Consider the following 16,247-nt stretch of genomic DNA (forward strand, 5'->3'; position numbering starts at 1 on the left):
CTGGTCTGATGCTGGGGTACTGGGGAGAGTTTTCTGCCTTTCTTGCTCTTTTTAACAACTCCATTTTCATAAGAAAATCTAAAGAGATAATACTCCTTTAGTAGCATCAGGGAAGGTGTATTTCCATTCTTTGAGAAAAAATACTGTCACATTGTCCTTAGGGTCATCCTACATCTGTTTAACAAGCAAACGCCAGAGAAATGGTGTGGTTGCATTTCCTGAAGCACCCAGGTCTCTGTTGGTAGCCGAGGTGCCCTGGAGAGAGTAACACTCCTTATCACTTCATGCTTGTTTCTTTGATAGTTGCTAAGTCAGCTGTCCGTTGTTTGCTTTAGAATGAGTCTCCCTATAGCCCAGAAACTTGCTCTACAGCCTGGCTGGCCACCAACTCACGGTCCTCCTGTCTCAGCTTCCTAAGTGCTGTGATTATATGCATGACTCACCATGCCTGGCTCGTCAGAGAAGTTTTGCTCTTTGGAGGTGAAAAGTTGCTAGGTGTTTTCTTTCCGTTTCTTCCTACGTTCTTCACCACGTTCGATGTTGTTCTGCAGACTCTGACTTGTAAAGATTGGGATATGTTTGTGTTAGGAGGAGTTCCTGAGGACTTTGAGTGTGACACAGGATCCACGCGCGTCTTGCTGCAGATGGCAGCAGTGACTCTGGCAGAGAATTTGCAGACAGTGAATTCCACCTCTGGGAACTAGCCACATCTGCTGTGAATGCCCATTCCCGGCAAGCTCTTCTGTCGGCCTGCTCCTGGGAATGCCAGGCTCTTAGGGCAATTTGCATCTGGTTAGAAAGATTCTGGCCTTCTGGGAACCTTACGTGACGTTCTGGGATTTAGTTTTAGTTCACAATGTCAATATTCAAATAACCCAGGACACTTGGAGCGTCTCTTCCCCTTCTGGCTAACCGAGTTGCCCTCCCCAAAGGTGTCTGAGTCATCCAAATAGATTTGTTTGCACCCCGCGTCTCTAAACAACATTGAGACACATTTAATGTGCTGGTGGCTGTAGACCATCAGCTTTTCTGTATTTTCCGTCTTTATATGTGGAGGAAAGCTTTCTCTGCAGAGCATATCCCAGTCATCTGATGGTTCCACAGAACTCAGGTACATGTACATCCTGCTGTCCTCATTAAGACGGATAGCCTTTACATAGGAGTTCAGCATGAGAGTTCTGCTCCAAGAGCAGCTGTTTTAAAGTTCTCCTTGCCATCCCTGCTAGTTAGAGTTCTCTAGAGGAGCAGCCCATGGAACACACACCATAGAATGCACTTACACATTACAAAGATTTCTGCAATCTGAAGAGAGACCGGAGTTTTATCAATACTCTGGAAATAGTACAACAGTTGCATTATACCAGAGAAAGCCAAGAGTCTGGTATTTGCTTACTTTGAAAGACTGGTGCCTCAGCAGTCCCTGTCTATGCCAAAGACCTGGAGGATTCCTGGAGAGCTGCTGGTCCTCAGCCCACATTCAAAGGCAGGAGATGTTGGTTAGAACATCTGAGAAAGAATCAGCAGCAGCCACAAAGTAAATTAATTTGGTAGCAAGAGGCAAGGCCAACTGATCAAATGGCAGGTGATTTTCTTTCTTCCATGGCTTATTTATCTAGGCTGCTACCTGAAGGTGTTGCCTGTATTTGAGATGGGCCTTCCTACATCAGCCAAGGGCAATCAAGACAGTTCTTCAAGTGACACTCTACTCAAATGACTCACACTTGTGGGAAATTGACATTTAAAAGCAGTCATCACACCGAGTTCATTCTTTGCTATTATAATCTACATTGTGTATGTGCAGGTAGTTAGGACAGGGACTGTCCTCCCTGTGCAGGAGAGGGCTCTGCAGTGGAAAAAAAAAAGAACCCCAAAAGAGCATCTGAGGGGCCAGTTAGTCAGGATCTTCCACGGCGACTCAGAGCCACCAGGCTGGCTGTGCCCAGCTTCAGAAGTCACTTCTGATCTCCTTGTGATCAAAGGCTCAGAGAGGGACACAGAGCCACCCACCCTTTGGACAAGTATTTCAAATGCCATCTTGGAGCCCTTGTGGTGGTTTGAATGAGAATGGCCCCCATAGGCTCATTTATTTGAATACTTAGTGCCCAGTTGGTGGGGCTATTTGGGAAGGACTGGGAGGTGTGGTCTTTATTGGAGGAGATTTGTCACTGAGAGTGGGCTTCGAGGTCTCAGAAGCCCACGTCAGACTGTCTTGCTCACTGTTTCTGCTTGTGGATCAGGATGTAACTCATCTACTGCTCCAGCGCCATACTCCCATGGCCATGCTCCCTGCCATTATGATAATGGACTAAACCACTGAAACTAAGCCCCCAGTTAAATGCTTTCTCTTATTGGAGTTGTCTTGGCCGTGGTGTGTTCTCACAGCCATGGAACAGTGACTAAGACAGCTGTGGTCTCAGTGCTGTGTCACACTTACAGAACAGTGACTAAGACACTCCCTTTGTGTAAAAACATGGTGACACCATGGAGCTTTGCCAGGGGCACTTGTCTGATAGAGCCGTAGGTCAGGTGAAGCATTTCAGTTCACTAAACTTACCCAGAAGAGCTAGAGACAAGCACTTCTCTGTCCAGTAGCAGAATCAGTACAGCAATATTGTTCTGGAGCTTTCTTTGCTGGTTATACTTGAAATATGCTCAGGGCACCTTCTGTTTGTACTTTTTATTTTGAATATTTTCTAAATTGAAGTGTTGTGGGCCAGACCAACAAGTGGTGACAATACTGCCCGTTTTCCTGAACTGCAGAGTGGCCTTCACAGGGGAGTAGGCTTCCTGTCTACCGAGGACTTCCTTGAAGTTAATATCACTCTGGAACATTGGCCGCATGGCATCAGGGTTGGGGGTTAGCTTACTTAGGGGAGTTTTGGAAATGAGCACAGTGCCATTCTTCTCGGAAGAAAGTTGTTAAGCGAATATAATCTGGGTACTGGTGGCTTACACCAGTAATCTTAGCACTCAAGAGTTGAGGATTGCCTCAGGTTCATGTTGGCCTGGGCTGCAGAATAAGATGCCGTTTAAAAAACAAACCAAGCAAAGCAGAGTGTGGTGGTGCACACCTTTAATCCCAGTACTTGGGAGGCAGAGGTGTGTGGATCTGTGAGTCTGGGACCAGCCTGGTCTACTTAGTAAGACCAGTCAGGTCTGCATAATGAGACTGAGTGAAAAAACAGGCCATAACAGAAATTTTAGGAATACTCTAATTTGTCTCTATATTAATTTCTCCCGTTTCTTGCTTCCCACTAGTGAGCTAGTTCAGGTCCCCCTCCCACCCCCTCCACCCCATTCCCAGTACTTTCCTTGTCCCCTTGGAGAGAACGGTCCTTTCTGCATCAGCTATATTCCCTTTCTTAATGAGATTTCTTGTGAGGGATGCTCTGGATACTGATCCTAGTCAGTATCTAATGGCAACAAGGTCTCCCCAAGTTCAGTGTCCAACCCTGTCAGCAAGGACATTTGCACACGGTGTGTGTGGATTCCCCGTGGCTGACAGGAAAGAGGCAGAGAGGACCTTGGGCAGAATGTCAGGACTCATAGCAAAGGGGTCTATGAAATAGTCCACTGCTCGGCAATTTAAAGGATTTTGCATAGTAGGTTCATATCCCTTGTCCAGAATAACTGGGACCAGACGTGTTTCAGATTCTAGAGGTTTTTATTATTTTATTTTTTAAAAATTACTTAATTTTATTTTATGTGTGTTGTGTCAGATTCCCTGGAACTGCAGTTACAGACATTTGTGGGCTGCCATGTAGGTTCTGGGAGTTGAACCTGGGTCCTCTGGAAGAGCAACCAGTCCTCTTAACCACTGAGCCATCTCTTCAGGCCCTCCACAGGTTTTTTAAAAGAGTATTTGCATATCTTTGAGTTGTCTTGAGAAGGGAACTGACTCTAAACACAAAGTTCATTTGTTTCTTATACTTGCAGCCTAAAGATAATTTTATATAATATTCCAAATAATTTTGAACATGAAACTGACTTTCATGGCATGGAATTTCCTGATTGTCATAGTATCAGACCAAGGCTCAGTTTCAGATTTGGGCACATTTCAGATACCAGATTCTGAATTAGAAATTCTCAACATTTTGATGTGTTTAGATATCTATGATGTCACTGTTGGGTCTGGACCGATTCTCTGCAGTTCCTAGCAGTAACTGTGATCTGACACCTGGTAGATAGCCTGCTGCTGGTCAGGTGCCTGTGCCCAGAGAGGGAGAGGGCTGACAAGTGCCTGCTGTAGGAGGAGGCAGGGAAGTGCTGAAGGAATGGTTTCTGCAGCTTCTCTGGGCTCCGCTGTATCATCAGGCTCAGAGGAGAGCTGGGGTTGAACCCGGCTTCTTTAAGCTGTGCAATTCTTTGATTTCTGCTTTTTGTTTCTTTAAGGAATGAATCTTTCTTAAACCAGAATGTTGAGGACAAAATGCCAGAACTGCAGATGTACATAGGAATCTTATTTTCCATGTCTTACAGTCTTGATTTTCCTGAAAACAGTATATGTTTTATTGTCTTTGTGAATTCTTTTTTTTCCAGTGAAAAAAAGCATATAAAAATTGAAATTTGATCAGTTAGAATCCCTGAATATTATAGATTTAAATACTGATTTTTTTTTTCTTCTCCTTTTTCTTGCAGCTGTTTGGGGCAACTTTGTTAACATGAGGTAATTATTTTTAATTGTTTGGGCATGGTGGTTGGGTTTTATAGAGTCGGTTTGATCATTAGTTAATTGAATATTTTTGATGAAGCTCTTAATGTTATTGCACATCCAGGTGCTTCATTTCTTCAATGGATCTTCTCAAGGGAAGCAAGGGATCTTAGAGTTTATCCCAGTGAAGTTCAGCTGGAAATGATGGCCACTTTGTTGCCTGCCTCCGTCTGTCTCCCCCCGTAGATGCGCACAGTTGATACTAGCCTTTATTACTCACATGCACAGTGCATTCTGGGTGTCTTGCGTGGGAACGTGGGGCCTTTTGCACAGCTCTTCCAGAAGGATGATGTCTTAGAAATCATGGTTACCTTTTTGCCTTGGGGAGCCAGCTACAGCTTGAGCCTTCCCTACCTCTAAACTGCTTGAGACTAGAGAGACATTCAGATTATACAGGTTTTTTTTATTTTTTTCATGTTTTAGAATATTTATGCATGTGTAATGAAACATGGGGTAGGACCCATGTTTAAACACGAAGTTCACTTGTGTTTCTTACACATACATACCTGAAAGTGACTTTACAGATACTCTTGGTCAGCCTGTGTTTTGACCCTGACTTGTCACCTGAGGTCAGCTGTGGAATTTTCTTGTTGGCGTCACCATGTTTCAGATTTCAGAGTATTTGGGATTTTAGATGCTTGGATTTTCGGTTTGGGATGTTTGTCTGTACTAGATGTGGCTGTCTAGACCTCCTTCCTTCTTGTGGGACCCTCTAGCTTGAGTGTACATGTTCTGTTGTTGTTCCTATTTTGCTTTGTTTGTTTTGGGACAGAGTATTACAATGTTGTACAATGTACTTTGAATTTACAGTGTAGCTCAGATTGCCTCAAGTCCATGATTCCCCCACCTCAGGCTCCCGACTGCTAGGATTATAGCCATTTATTATCAATCTGGTCTTCTAAAGTTAGTTTTTTAATAGGCAGTAGGGGTTCTAGTAAGATTAAGGATCCTTGTGTAGCAGGTTAAAAAAAAAACAACACCTAAAAACCAGCTGAAGAGTAAAAAGCTTTCATTTCACAAGCAGGTTTGCTACAATAGTGCACTTGTCTGCTTACGGAGACTTTTGTTCCACTTTGCTATCTCCTGCTATCAGGAGACGGAAGAGTACCACTGCTGTTCCTGATGGGGATGTTGGCATTGGGATCTTCAAGCTGCACACAAGAAACAAGCTGGCTTCCCCACCCCCAGCAGCCTCTTCTTGTGGAGTTGGTTTTGCTTGCAAGGCTGCTGGGGCTGTGTTGATCTGACTCCCACTGCCAGTGTGTCCCCTAACAAAGGCGGCTGTGTGTGGATGGGTGGGGTGGTCAGGTCTCTTTTAAAGGTACTCTGTTTGTTTTTCCTTGGAATAACTACAATTTTGTGTTAAATCCCTGAGAAAACCCGGTAGACAAACACAGACTCCTATAGACATGCTACACCCTGCGTCTTAAAATTTCTTGTTGGGTGTAACATGGAAGTAAGATTATTTAGTTTAATTGAACCAATCTGTTGAGGGGAAAAATCCCAAGTGTTCTTAGACCTGAGGAGATTGCCTCACTCACACTCTCTCATTGTCCTCTTCTGTGCCCCCTGCTGGGGAGAGCTGGAAGTGTCGGTCAGTACTTGAGCAAGATGGGCAGAGGGTCTGTAAGTAGGATTTGCCTTGGGGTAATTGGTTCACAAACAAATCTTGAAGGCACAAAGTCTTCCAACTGATCTCAGTTTTGCAGCTTTCTGCTCAACAGGTCTCTCCAGGAAACCAGTGAACTAAAGCTTGAAAGCAAGATCGAAGAGGTTAGTCTCTCTTCCGCTCTGCTTCTGGCCCATTCATATATCTGTCAACCCACCTTCCTTGGGGGGATGGGGGGGGATTCATGCGCCTTGATGCTGTTCGGTGCCTCTGCAACTGAAGCATCATTCTGTTCCGTATGGGGACTTTCTGCTTGTTGTCTGTAGGCCATTTGCCCTATTAAAATCTGCTCCCTCCAGTGTTAAGTTAGGGCAAAAGTAATAGAAGGCCTGCTTGCTTTAAAACTGATTTCTGTTCTTTTTCCAGATTGTTGAACCATTAAGAGAGAAAATCAGAGATTTGGAAAAAAGGTATGCACCCTTTTTTGTTTTGACTTTAAGAAAATGTCTTAGGTGAGTGACAGGAAATATCAGTGTTTAAAATGTTCATCTCAGTTGAGTTCATTGTATAAGAAAGTTATGTGTGAACTTAGAGAATATAAAAAATTAAGGCATTCTCAAGAGAGACCTTTCTCTTCCCTACACAGCTGAGTGTTTAAAGTGGGAACATAGCGGTGATGGTTGAGAGGCAGTCTGTCTGTGTTGTGCAGTCTCCTGGAGCTCAGTGTCTCCTCACTGGTCTTGAGCTGAGCTCACAGTCCTCCTACCTAGTCCTCCAGATTCTGGAATTACAAATCGTGCACTTATTCTGGAATTACAAATCGTGCACTTCCACACCAGGTCCTGGATGTGGTGCTTTAAAATATTTAAAAACCCTTTGTCATTAAGAACGATTTTTTTTTAAACAATAGAATTCCTTTAAGAAAACAAAAAGGGAGATTTTGTTTGTTTGTGATTTGAAGTTAATTTTTACTGTGGTTTTGATACAATCTTGACAAGAGATCATAAGTTTTAAAAATCAGAGCCAGTGGAGACTTTTCTCCCCAGCGCTGGCACAGTGCCTTTTTGTCTCTATCAAGGCTAGCCAGCAAGGACAAAGTTATCAGGCCAGTTCTAGACTGGTTTCTCAGTGTTCAGCAACCCAAGTGTCTTCTATCTTCTGTGGCAGTCTTGGCACCTGGTTATGGTGCAGTGGTGACAGCTTGTATTATTTGGGGTGCTGTGGGACCTTCCTCATCAGTAACACATAGGCAACGAGATTTTAATTAAGTTATCCGTGATTGCTAGGAGTATCATTGTCCCTCCATGCAGGGCACCTGTATTAGTCAGCAGTGCCATGATGAAACACCATTACCTTGACCACTTAGAAAAGGAAGGGTGTATTGGGCTTATGGTCCCAGAGGGAGGAGTTCATGATGGCTACAAGTGGTAGGCATAGTACAGAGCAGAAGCCGTGTTTTCCATCGTAAACCTCAAGCAGGAGCAGAGAGAGAGTGAACTAGAAATGGTGAGTCTCTTAACTCTCAAAACCTTTCTCTAGTGATACACCTCCTCCAGCAAGGCCACACCTCCTAAGCCTCCATAACCAGCACCAACAACTGGGAAACCAGAATTCAAATGCCTGGAACATGTGGTTCATTTTACATTCAAACTATTGCATTGTACTCTCTGGCCTCTGTAAAGCAAAATGCATTTTGTCCTAACTTCAAAGGTCCCTGCAGTCTTTTATAGTCACAACACCATGTAAAGGGCCAAAGTCTCCTCTGAGATTCCATTTAGTATCTTAATTGCTACCACCTGTAAAATCGAATTATATACTCCTGACATAAAATGGCACAGGAGATATGTTACCATTTTAAAATGGAGGAATGAGGGCATTGTGAGGAAATGGTGGAGTAAGCAAAACTGAATCCCAGCAGGGCAGACTATAGCCTATAGTTCCAAAGGGCTTAGATGGTGCCATCCCTCCAACTTTGACACCTCCTTTGGACTGGTATCTTGGCAGATACCTCATGGCTCTGGCATTTCTAATGTCTCATGGTCTCCAACACAACCCAGACTGTGCTTTTATAGCTTCACACAGTGACTTCCCAGGGCTATAACACTGGGACTCCCCTGACACATGTTGCCTGGCCGTGGATGTTCTCTGAAACTGCAGCAGATGCTGCTGCAACCCTTCACTCTTGCACCATACAGACAACACTGTCAGTTCAGCCGCCTGCAGCCACGTTAGCAGCTTTTGATTGCAGTTGTCTTTAGGAGCAGAAAACACCTTATGCCCTTATACCTGCTTGTTTTTTGTTTTGGGGGTTTGTTTGGTTTTTGTTTTTGTTTTGTTTTTTAGGAGTTTGAAGCTTACTTGGGTGGGATCTCACCCTTCCCATTGTTCCAGTTCAGAGGAGGCCTCTCCCTTAACGTGTTCATCTCTTTAACAGCTGCACCCTCTATTCTACCAACCTCTGTACTAGTTTAAGCTTCTCGGTATCCCTTTTCTCTGCAAACTATGCAGTTTGTATTCTTTTCTGCCCCAACAGCTCTTTTTATTGTAGACCCACAGAAGAGTGATTGCTAATAACCATGCCTCAGGATCTATTTTGGGCTCTCTTGAAATCTCCTTTGCCAAAGAAATAAATCCATCACTTTTAAATTTACCGTGGGTAAGGTCTTCGGACACAAACAGAAAGCTTTCACGTTCTTTGCCACAGTATCACAAAGGCAGTTTTTATTGCGTTTGCTAATATTGTGTCCTTCTTTGAAGCCTCTTGGCCCGGGCTTCCACAGTCTGTGGGGCTCTTAGCACGGCTCTCCTCCAGGCATCCACTTTAATGGCCTTGGGTTGATTTTTGAATAGGGTGACTTAAGAATCTCGTTTCATCCTTAAGATAGCCAGCTTCCCTAGGTCTATTTGTAGAAGATGCTCTTTTCTCTAGTGAGCATCTTTAGGCATCTTTGTTAAAAATCGGGTGGTCCTACTTTTGTGGCCTTGTGTCAGGGTCCTCCATTCTATTTCACTGATCTCTGTGTCTATTTTTGTGCCAGTACCATGCTGTTTTTATTATGTGACTCTGTAGTGTAACTTGAAATTAGGGATGATATTACCCCAGGAATACTCTTCTTATTTAGGATTTCTTTGGCTATCTGGGTCTTTGCTTCCATATGAATTTTAAGCCCCCTCCCCCCAATTCTGTGAAGAACATCATTAAACTTTTGATATTGTATGGAATCTGTAGATTGCTTTTGGTAGAATAGCTATGTTCATAGTATTAATTCCACCAATCCATATGCATAGGAGGCTTTTCATCTTCTACTGGCTTTCTCGATTTCTTCAGAGTTTTAAAGTTTTTCCATTGTGGTTTTCCTGCATCCATGGTTAGGTTTATTCGAAGGTTTTTTTGGCTGTTTTTTTTAAAGCTGTGGTGAATGCGGCTGTTTCCCCAGTTTTCTCAGTGTGTTTGTCAATGATAGATAGGAACAATACTGAGTTTTTGATTGTTGATTTTGTATCCTGATTGCTTTAAAGTGTTTATCAGTTCTAAGTGTTTTCTGGTGGAGGGTTTAGGGTTTCATCTTTTATAGTCATATCATCTGCCAATAAAGATACTTCGACATATTTCTTTCCATCTTTTTTTTTTTTTGCTTGTCTTATTGTTCTGGTTAAGACTTCTAATACTATTTTGAGTAAGTGTGGAGAAAGTGGTCACCCCTGTTTTGATTGAGTGGAATGTTTTGCATTTTTCTGTTTACTAAGCCAGCTGTATGTTTGTATGTTTATCATGTTCAGTGTTTATTATGTTGAGACATGTTCCTTTTAGTCTGTGTTTCTTGAGGACTTTTTAACATGAAGGGATGTTGGATATTGTCTAAAGACTCCTTTTTTTCATTTATGACCATGTGATTGATGTTCTTTTGGTCAGTTGACATTATATATTACAGTTTACATTTACATTGATTTCTGTATTGAGCCATCCCTGCATCTCTGGAAGAAGCCTGACTTGACCGTGGTGAATGGTCTCTGTGATGTGTTCTTGAATTCATTTTGTATCATAAGGAGTTGTCTTACCTTTCTTCAAAGAGTAGAGTAAGGGATCAGCACACGGGGAATTTTATTTTGCAGGTGAGAGTACCAATTTAAAAGGAAAGTGGAGATTGAAGCTGTGGTTGGTAACAGGATCCAGTAACCTCCTGTTTGTGGGTCTGGGTCTGGAGACGCCAGCCAGGAGGTTACTGGAGAGTGTTACACCTCTGTCCTTGCAGGTGCTTGGCCAGCTGAGAACAGTGTGCGAGAAACTAGTCTGCAGAGGGCGAGAATGACATAGGCAGTGACCTTAGAGGATGGAATAGTAGGTGTACTCAAAGACATGACCGATTTCCATCTGCAGTAGTAGTGGTGGATCTTGCAGTGGTCTGCCTTAGGGGGTCTGAAAATCTGGACTGGTCTTCTCAGATGAGCAATCTAACACTGAAGTCTCAGTTGTATTTCAAAACCCCCAGGGTAACTGGCTAAAAGCCAGACTCTGGAAAAGGTTGTTCTGACCAGAGGTCTATATAGGTTCAAGCATGTATGTATGCAAATGAGGTATAGATTAAGGACCAATCAGGAGAGAGCTTATCAGCCTGGGAAAGGAAAACAAAGCAGACTGGAAGAAGGAATGTTTTCTGTCTGGGTCATCCAGTGCTGTTGTTGTGCAAGTGGGGAAAGAAGGGTATAGTATAGCCACATGGTACTTTGAGCCCTGGCTGCCAGCTGTAGCCAGGGCCTCTCCAGCATCACCAGCACTTGAGAGGCAAAAATGGGATACTGTCCAACATGCTGGCTAGCTATACTCAGTAGAGTCAGTGAGCTGTGGTTCAGTGAGAGATCCTGTCTCAGTAAACAAAGTGGAACGCTATTGGAGACACACAGCATCAGCTCCGGGCCTTTCACATATCACCCATGTGCATGCATGTACACACACACAGTGCACACACACACAGTCCTTCTCAAATCACAGCGACTTCTGTAAACTGTGATGATCTAAATACATGTTCATAAAAACATTTTCATTCTTTTACAATTAAGTATAGTTTCTTCATTAAACATTGAAAGAAGAATGTAGTTGTGTTGAAGTTTTCCAAACTGAATTCCTGAATTCTCAGGGCACATGGATTGAGGCTACTCCTTCCCTGTCTGCACTTCTGCACGGAGGTCTGATAGAGAGTTTCAGAACAAGCCCGGGATTGCCACTCTTGTCTGCATTTGCCTCTCTGTCTGCCTGTGTTTACAACGTGCGAGGGAGCCTGCCATTCTGAGAGTATGGAAGCTCTTCCTAGGGAAATTCCGTACTGTAAAAACAAGGCCTCTGCTCCGTTTCAGCCCCACTGCCTGTTCCCAGGGAACAGCCCCCAGATAATGAGTGTGCTGCTCTGTTTGGTTCAGTGACCATTAACGCGTGCACTTTGTACCAGCTCTGTGCGGGACAGGGAGATTGCAGGCAGCCCCACCCCTTCCCTGTTACAACAGTAACTACAAAGCTGCACAGATTCATTAAAGTGCTGCCGGGGACTCTGCCTAGGAAGGAGCTGCAGAAACTTCTAGAGCAGGAGAGCTTTATTCTGTCTCTGCTGTCTTGAGAATCAGTCTTCCTCGTGGACCTGTGACTTCACGTGGTCTTGTGCTTTATCTGATGCAGTACCCCCACAGTACTGCCAGTGTGTGTGTGTGTGTGAGAGAGAGAGAGAGAGACAGAGAGAGAGAGACAGAGACAGAGAGACAGAGACAGAGAGAGAAAGAGAGACAGAGAGAGAGAGAGAAAGGCTGGTCTGGAAATGCTGGTCCTCTTTCCTCTGCCAGCCGCAGGCTGAGGATTGATGTGTGTGGTACTACCATGTCTAGTGCAGTCCATGACCTTACCTGGCCGAGTACAGCTAGTGCTTCTCATCTGCCAGCCAGCAGCTTCTTTAACTTTCAGTCCGTCTCCAGTTGGATGCAAACAGGGATAGGTAAGGAGCGTGTCACACTAAAACTAGCCGCTGTCCCCTCTGTTCCTCTCTGGTGGGGAAAGGAGTGGCAGCCATGCTCTGAGAACAGATAGAAAAAAATACTCAACTGAGATGTTTTAGCAAAAAGATATACATGTATATATACTTTTAAACAAGACATTCCTTTATCAGTAATGAAAAAGGATCAAAGCTGTTTGTCTCCAAACAGGCAGGGCTGGCACACACCTCGGTGGAGTAACGATGTTTCCTGCATGGATTGTCAAGCCAGGCTTTGCCCACAGGGTTCTGAGAAGTGTTCCCCTGTGTTGTCTGTACAGAGCCTGGGGAGTGACCCGGGAACCACATTGGACTGACTTTCCCTTTTAATCTCTTCGTATTATAGTTTCACCCAGAAATACCCACCAGTAAAGTTTTTATCAGAAAAGGACCGGAAAAGGATTTTGGTAAGTTTGCACACCAGATTCCATCTATGTTATTAAAAAATTTGCTCTTCTACCTCCTCAAATGAAACTTTATACTATTTTATTTAAAAGTACAAATTTGGAGTGTGTGTGTGTGTGTGTGTGTGTGTGTGTGTGTGTGTGTGTATCCAATGCAGTGTTTTGTATTTTGTTTGCACTGTTTTAGTGGCATCACATACTGACAAGGAACCTCATACCATTAGCAGCAGCTGCTTTCCCTTTCTCCATTGGCTCCCAGTATTCACTGCGGCTGCTGTCTGTCCCCAGGGCTTTGCCCTATTCAGATGTTTCATGTGCTGCAGTGATACACTGTTGCTTCTTGGGTCTGGCTTCTTTGACTTAGAGTGATGTTTCCAGTGTTATCCACTACCTTTCTCTTCATGGGTGAAGCTATTGTGAACCGTGTTGCTGTGAATATAGGTGATGTTCTGTAGACATGTGGCTTTTTCTTGTGTACTCAGAAATGAAAGAAATCTACACTGAAAATGTCAAAATTAGACTGTCTTTAGTTAGAGAAGATACACGTTCATATGTATAAAGCCCAAAGGATCTCCTTAAATAGAATTACTAGAACTAACCAAAGAGTTCGGAGTTGAAGAGTGCAGTCTATATGGAAATCCTTGAAACTTCACCCTTGCAGCTTTTAACCTTCTCTGGTGCTTGGACCACAGCGGTGATCACCCTGGGAGCTTCCCTGGCTAAGAGTCTCCTTGATAAATACTAACTCAAGCTCTTCAGGAGAAAAACCGTATGTTATTTTGTAGGGCACTACACAGAGATTTTATTGTTGTATTTCTTTTGAAGTCATACCTTTATTGGGGCACCATACACATAACATGTAATTACCTGTTTAAAGTGTAATTTGTTGGTTTCTATTATAATCCCAAAATAGCACAACCCTCACCAGATCCCGCTTACCATAGTCATGATGCTCCAGAGATATCATGCAACAACCCTAGACAATGGCTCACCTCTCTGTCTTCGTAAGGCCACCAGTTGGCTTCATCATCCATATGGCAACCCTGGGAAGCTGCTTGCATCCCTGTCTGCCTGTGTCTACCAGTTGGCTTCTTCATACGGATAGACTGATGCCATGTTGGCTTGGCTGTGATGGCTCCTTTCAGTTAGCATGTTTCCAAGGTTCATCCATGCTTCATTGGGACTGTTCTTAGCCTCACTGGCTGTCTTTGTACCTTTGGGTATTTTTTTTTAAAAAGGTTTCCCTTCTTATTGCTGGATCATAATAGAGATTTTGTATATTTTTATAAGTCCTTTACCACAGATTTTTTGCATATTTTCCCATTTTGTGAAAATTATAACCAGCAAATAATCAGCATGCACTTGGAGAGACGGAAGAGCTGCTCTTTTTGCATGGGCTGTGACTCATCTAATGCTTTGAAGAAGTCTAACACCCTCCAGAATTTCTTAAAGCCTTCATAGGTCAGATGACAGTGTGGCCACCCAAGAGTAGTCTCTGGGTCCCCTGCCCACCAAAAGGAATTTTCCTCGCAGTGAAGCCTGTTTACAGGAGCAGATGTTTTGTTGGCTGATGTTTTAAAGGTAGCAATAAATGCACACACAGAACGTTTGCCAGCAGCGGTGAAGGCACAGATGTAGCAGGTAGCAATAAAAGTGTGCCTTTCTTAGCCAGCGAACCACAATAGGACTTCTGTCCAGATAGCTGGACAGAGGAGGGCAGAGAGAGCACCTGTCCTCCAGGCAGTTTCTGGCAAGTGTTTCTCTTCCCCAGATAAGAAGTAGGGGCTTTAGTCAGCAGGTGGAAATCAACACAGCAATAAAACGTAATGCAAGATTTATACTAAACTGTCATAATGTAGACTAGTAATTTCGTTTTGTTAGACATGCATAAAAATGTGTGTCTGTCTGTCTGTCTGTCTCTGTGTCGGTCCTTATCAGCTCTACTTCAAGTGCTTTATTTTAATTTTTTAATTTGTTGCTTGTGTTTTAATGGTATAGTTCAGAAGTTACTGTCCAACCTAAAGTCACAAAGATTTGCCATGTCTGTTTCTAAGAGTTTTCTAGGTTGAAACTTAAATCTAGATCTGTATTAATATAAAAAGTGAGAGAAGGTTTCTGTTGTAGATGAGGGAGAGCACAGCCAGAGGCGCCTGGAAGAGTCCAGAACAGGGAGAGAACCCAGCATAGTAGGCTGAACAAGGCCAGTAGACTGGAGCAGGCCACGAGAGGAAAGGTAGAGGGGAAGAGCAAAGAGGAGAGAGGGCGGGGGGGTGGAGCTTAAAGGACCAAGAAGGCACATGGCCAAATGACAGGGTTATATAGGAATGAGAAGCTGGGGGAAGGGAAGCCCATGAGCTGGAGAAGTTTAGGGTGGAGGGGTGGAGCGAGAAGAACTGAGAGGAGCCCCGGGTACTGAGTGAGCCTGGAGTCCAGCAAACACTGTGGTACATTGCCAGGAACTGTAGTTAGCCATCTGTCCTGAGTTTCTTTTGGAACTGACAATTATATTATGAGTTCATTTCTGAATGTGATGTTAAGTGAGGGGCATTCTTTCTTTTGCTTCAGTTTCCCTCACAGTCCGGTACCTTTGCTGGGAAAATCATATGAACATAAGTAGTTATATCTGGACTGTTGTATCCACTGACTTATAAATCAGTGTTGATCATTGTGGTTTTGTAGTACATTTTGAAGTTAAGCGGCATGTCTTCCCGCTTTGGTATCCCCCTCCTTGTATGTGAGTGTGTGAGCGTGCACATGTACACAGGCATGTGTGCATGCGTGCGTGTGTGTGTGTGTGTGTGCACGTGCATGTGTTTGTGTGTGTGTATGTTTCTCCAAGATGGTTTGACTATTCTGAACTTTGCAGTTCCTTAAAAGTTTTAGATTCAGCTTGTCAAATTTTCCCTGAAGCCATCGGTGGTTCTGGTAGAAACTTAAATTTGAAGCTCACTTTGGACCATCTTGCTGTCTGAACCTTAGGCCGTATTACCCTTGATGGGATTGTGGATGTCTTTCTGTTGCTCTGGACTTTCTCAGGGTACCAGTACCAAAGACTGTTCTAGTCTGTCTGTTGCCGTGTGGCAGACTGGCCACAGATCTGATGGTCTGCAGTTGTGTGTTTGTATTGCTGTAACCCTTGCACATAATTTCCATGTACAGAGTGATAGCTTCTGATGATGAGAAATGTCCTGGCTTGTGATTCTAGGGACCAGGGTCCTGCATCTGACCCAGATACCATGTCATACAGCGGCAGAGGTAGAGAGCAAGGGAGGACAGAGGCTGAGCCTCCGCTTTTATAAGGACCCCACTCTCGCAGTGCACCCAGGAGGGCAGATCCCTAAGGGCCTTGGCTCCACCTCCCATCATCGTTGCCTCATGACGTGAATTTCTAACAAGGGGACTTTGGTGGACTCAAAGCAAGGCACGCTGGTCAATACCACATGGTCTTGCCAATGTTTTCTTGCAGATTTTCTTTCTCTTTATACCTTCCTGCCACAAATGTACTTAGA

At 43.8% G+C, this 16,247-nt stretch overlaps 1 protein-coding gene across 3 annotated transcripts in view; it reads left to right on the forward strand.

Annotated features, from left to right (window-relative positions):
- Positions 1–16,247, forward strand: part of Uxs1 (UDP-glucuronate decarboxylase 1) — a 68,252-nt gene that overhangs the window by 13,899 nt on the left and 38,106 nt on the right. The window contains exons 2-5 of one of the 3 annotated variants that reach the window (XM_075980264.1): positions 4,639–4,666; positions 6,421–6,484; positions 6,747–6,790; positions 12,681–12,741. In XM_075980264.1, the coding sequence (XP_075836379.1) occupies positions 4,639–4,666; positions 6,421–6,484; positions 6,747–6,790; positions 12,681–12,741 (197 nt within the window). The remainder of the gene's footprint in view (positions 1–4,638; positions 4,667–6,420; positions 6,485–6,746; positions 6,791–12,680; positions 12,742–16,247) is intronic. The other 2 variants (XM_075980261.1, XM_075980262.1) reach the window with 2 other exon arrangements.

The sequence above is a fragment of the Microtus pennsylvanicus genome, chromosome 7 (genome assembly GCF_037038515.1).
Source record: "Microtus pennsylvanicus isolate mMicPen1 chromosome 7, mMicPen1.hap1, whole genome shotgun sequence".
In the NCBI taxonomy this organism is placed as follows: Eukaryota; Metazoa; Chordata; class Mammalia; order Rodentia; family Cricetidae; genus Microtus; species Microtus pennsylvanicus.